Consider the following 5,000-nt stretch of genomic DNA (forward strand, 5'->3'; position numbering starts at 1 on the left):
AAAAGGCGAATCTTCCAGCTCATAGGAGAGATGGAGCGGTTTGTTCAGCAACATAACCAGATTGACCGGAGCTTGGGGGACTATACAGAATGAAATGATTCACAGAATGGCAATAAAGTAGCAGCTATATCATCATCTGCAGTCACACGCGGGGGCAGCCCTGGCAGCAAAACAACATCGCATTATAGACTTCACAAGCAGACTGACCATCAGTTATTTTGGACAAAAACGTGTGTGTGCGGCGCACACACACACACACACACACACACACACACACACACACACACACACACACACACACACACACACACACACACACACTGGCCTGTTAGTCCACCCAATGTTTTTTTTTTATGTCAATTTTTTATTCTCCATTCAGTGCCAGTTCAACTTGCCATTAAACAAGCCAGCTGGGCCCGTATGTTCGAGGCCAGGGCGAGCGGCCGGCCAGTCAGCCGGTCAGCAGTAGTTAGTGAGTCAATGCATTGCTCTCATTTCAGGCCCAGCATCGATGTTAATACAATAAACCGACAGGCTCAGCAGCAGCTTGTGACAAAGCTAATGTAATTGTGAAGCTCCTCATTTGCGAGACTGAGGCAATACAGACTAAATACAGACAGTCCACATAGGAGGAGGAGGAGGAGGAGGAGAAGGAGGAGGAGGAGGAGGGGGCGAAACCCAACACTCATTAATGTGCTGTAATGAAGATATCAGAGGGAAACACTGATTTCTCATGGAGACAATTACTAACGTTATTTTGACTGCATTATTTTAAGTTACTTCAATCAATGTCATAGGCTTGTCATAGACTGATATAGCTATAAACTGATCGAAAATGTGAAGAATCAGGTCTGAAAAAAGTGACTATATCCGGGCATGGTGCCTGCTGCCATAGATATGCCTGCTGCCAGGGGCGCCGTATAGGGGGGGAAAGGTAGGACGATTCTAAGGGCCCTTGAAGCTGACAGGGGCCCTGTCAGCTTCAAGGGCCCTAAAAGCTTGGACACTAGGCAATTTTTTGCAGTATTAAATTATTAACCTATTGTAATAAATATACTATTTTATTCAATGTACTAGTAAAACGAATTGCTTCTTTTTTGGCAAAAAAGAAAAAATCCTCTTGCACACACACCCCTTCGATTTTCAAGAAATGGTTTCTCCCTGCTGAGAAATAGGCACGCCTCCCATCCAGGCAGCGTGGTGGGCAGAGTTGCGCGCTGATCAATCAGATGAGAGGAGAGAGGAGAGACCAGCAACGTGCCAAAAGAAAGAGAGGAGAGAGAAAAGAAAGGACAATAGTTCCTCACGCAGTTTTATAGGAAGGCAGGTGAGGTGAGTGCTGGAATGGTGCAGCTGCTGTCTGCCTGTCTCTGTGTGAGGCGAGGCAGATAGGCTACACTACGTGAATCACTCTGCCTGCCATGTTAACCTAGAGAACTGTCTAGTCTGTCCCGCGCCATCTGAACATTTATTCAACTTTTCTTAACTACTGTATATAATAATAAGTAATAATAATAATAAAAAAATAAGAAGGATCAACACAATTTATTTGTCCACATGACCATCATATGAAAGGAAAAGCAGCCCACAAATGACAGCCAATGAGAAAAGGAGAACATAATGATATTAAGACTGAATAATGATATCACAACAGTCTCATGCTAAACACTCCTGTTGGACTCCACATGTTTATCAATATTATTTCTAGTCATTAGTTGATAGTATTTCTTTGTTCCCTCTGGTGTATTCAGAGCAGAGAGAGAGTATGATGATTCAACAGGGATGGTGGTGAGATGAAGGTGGGTGAGAAAAGGAGCAAATATTGATGGTTAAGACTGAATAATGACAACACTACAGTGTTATCCTAATATAATTTTAAATGCGATATTATCCTCTAAATCAGCTTCAAACAGCCCAAATTTTTCGCCGGCGCCCTTCGGACGCCGGCATCAGTGGGGCCCATGCTATGTCCTGTCATGGGGCCCAAAATCCCTGGCGGCGCCCCTGCCTGCTGCCACTGCCAGCGTTACCTCACCTGTGTGTGTGCCATACAAATTTAATGTCAATGTGCTCTGGGAAGAAAAACGTGACGTTTTTCCCCGTTTCTCCCTCTCTCTCTCCGCGTTTCTTTTTTTATGCATGATTCATAACCAAGCCCAGCACTTAACGGGAGTCGTCTCCGCCGTTCCGCTCCATCCCCCGGCAAGTGGAACCGAACGGGGGGGATGTGGCGCTCCTATAGTACCAGCGGCACAGCGAGCGCACCACCGCCAAGTAAACTCCCCGGCCGCTCGGTTCCCAAACCCCGCCGCGCACAGCACAGCACACACCCACCTTCATTCTCCGGGTAATTCCGTAAGGCTCGGCTCGGCGACAGCGCGTCCAACAGCAGAAGGGCAGCAGAGAGGAGGGAGAGGAGGGATGGATAGATCCAAAGGACGCGTGGTCGTGGTGGTGCTGGTGCCATTTTCAGGCTGCGCTGCGCCCTCGCTGCATCCCTGCCTTGACTGTTTTGGCGGTGTCGAGTCGGTGAGCGCAGCCCCGCGATTGAGAGGGGAGAGAGAGAGCGAAGAGAAGGAGAGAGAGAGCGAGAGAGAGAAGCGGAGAGAGAGAGAGAGAGAGAGAGAGAGAGAGAGAGAGGGGGGTGGGAGAGAGAGGAGGAGACGCTGGGAAGGAGGGTCCACGGCCAGCCAAGTCCTGTCAATCAGCCGCCTGGCTCTGGGGTGGTACGCAGGCCTTTGGAGACTGCACAGATAAGCAGATATGCCTACACTGAGAAAAGAAAAAAGAAAAAAAAGTCTAGTGTCATCTAGTGTTGCTTTCAATTATTATTATTATTATTATTATTATTAATATTATTATTATTATTATTATTATTATTATTATTAGTAGTAGTAGTAGTAGTAGTAGTAGTAGTATTAATAATAAAATAATAATAATAATAATAATGAATGCGAATGGGGCGATATTTGTTTCCAATCCTTTCCAAATTTACCTTATATAATAATGCGGTTTCATTCTGCTTTAGGCTATTTCAAGATATTAAAGTTAGCCTGTAAAAGGCTTTTTGGGACAGCAGCACGCACATCCAAATAGCTCCTCCAGCCTAAAGCCACTAAACACAAACACAATCAATCATCAATGCCTCAAGGACACAATCAAAACTTCTGCTTCCCTTCCAAGGCCATTTTAGCCTGAAGGCGATGGGAACATATAGTCTGGAATACTCTGGAGGATCTGATATCACAGCAAAACTAACAATCCAATTATTATAAACAAGCTTTCTAGGGGTGTCACCTTCAAGAGATAATAAAGCATTGTTAGGTCACTAACTCAGATTATTGAGTGCCACAGATATAAGTCTTAGAGATATTTTAGAAAAAATATATAGTGATTTTTCTTTGGGGATCAAAGCTTACATGTCCCACTGAAGTCTCGCAAGAAGGGATGTTATCGATTGTTTATTTGCTCAGTTCGGCCTACATTTATTATACCACGTTTAGCTTTGTGATTAAATGGTGCGTGAAATAATTGGAATGCAAACAGTGACAGATGTGCAACCTGCCCATCAGCCTCAGATCAATGGCAAGCAAGCATGGGCTGTAGTCAAATATTAAAAGAAACTCTGACGTCCATGTTGGTGATCATTAAAAGGTAAACAGCCAAAATAAACAAAAACTGGTCATATTTCCAGAAGAAAGAAACAAAAATGTATTTATCAATTGTTTTTCTTAAAAGGCCCATTCTTCATTTAACTTCACCTATACGTGAATTTGATTATATTTGCAATGGTGTATAAGAGTTAAGCTATATCTAAAACAGACTAAAACGGAGTTTAGGTCTTTACTATTCTCAAACTTCTTCACATCAACAATTCCTAAACTGACACAGGTTAGACCACGGACCACCATTTGATCAGATTTTGTCCCCGGGTCGATAAGATCCTAGCTTTTGTGACGACCCTCCCACTCTCCTGGCCCTGTCTTGCAGGAGTCATAGGCTGATTGATTGATTGGGCAAAAGAAGACCTTCGGACCATTCGGTCTCTCTCCCTCGGGACCCCCGGAACCCCCCTCAAGGACCCTTGGGGGTCCGCGCACCCCACTTTGAGAACCACTCCTCTATTACATGCTAGAGTACAGCAGGCACAATAAAACCTCTCATTACTTACTCAGAGATGTCTGGGAGCACAGAATAGACAGTCTGGTTATAGGCCCGGCCTAAACACTTCCATCCAGCTGTAGAAAACACTGTCAATTATTTTGATAAGCCACACGGGCACATGGCGTTTACTGGATTAGTGTCAACTCGGGTCCGCCTCTCTGTCTCTGCCCATGCAATTGTTGATATGGCTGCTACTGCCACACACACACACAAAACACACACACACACACACACACACACACACACACCAGCACCGCGCTCACACACAAGGTTGACATGCATTACAGATTCCAATCAAACACTTTATGGAGATTTATTCAGTCAATGTGTTGTTGACTGCAGCTTAGATGTTGTCAGGAATGTGTGTGTCCGTGCGTGTGTGTGTGTGTGTGTGTGTGTGTGTGTGTGTGTGTGTGTGGTGTGTGTGTGTGGTGTGTGTGTGTGTGCGTGTGCATGTGCGTGTGTGTGTGTGTGTGTGTGTGTGTGTGTGTTTGTGTGTGTGTGATTCTGACTGTTGGCATGTTTTGAGCGGACTGTCTTTACACATGAATAAATAATGTTGTGCAGCCTGTCATATGAAATGTGTGAGGAACGCTTTAACAGTGTGCAAGGTCAACCTTTCAATCTTCCACTTCTTGAACGCAGCCCGCTCTGACGGGACGGGACGGGGCGCGCCTGGAGAGACCCCCCCCCCCCCCCCCCCCCTGACAGGAAAGGACGCCTTACAGTGGGGACATGGTATACCTCTCTCTCACTTAAAGGCACAGTTCACCCACAAATGAAAATTCTGTCATCACCTACTCATCATGCCAGTTGAGACGTTGAGACACAGGTGA

At 45.3% G+C, this 5,000-nt stretch overlaps 1 protein-coding gene across 1 annotated transcript in view; it reads right to left on the bottom strand.

The window, feature by feature from the left end:
- The window catches only part of LOC310797220 (ephrin type-A receptor 3-like), a gene marked incomplete at both ends in the record, with an annotated part of 146,449 nt that extends 143,982 nt beyond the window's left edge, over window positions 1-2,467 (bottom strand). Inside the window, one exon of the mRNA XM_083659570.1 lies at window positions 2,335-2,467. Within this exon, the coding sequence (XP_083515696.1) occupies window positions 2,335-2,467 (133 nt within the window). The remainder of the gene's footprint in view (window positions 1-2,334) is intronic.
- Window positions 2,468-5,000: the final 2,533 nt, after the last annotated feature.

This window comes from Poromitra crassiceps (genome assembly GCF_964638095.1).
Source record: "Poromitra crassiceps genome assembly, chromosome: 23".
NCBI classification, from domain to species: domain Eukaryota; kingdom Metazoa; phylum Chordata; class Actinopteri; order Beryciformes; family Melamphaidae; genus Poromitra; species Poromitra crassiceps.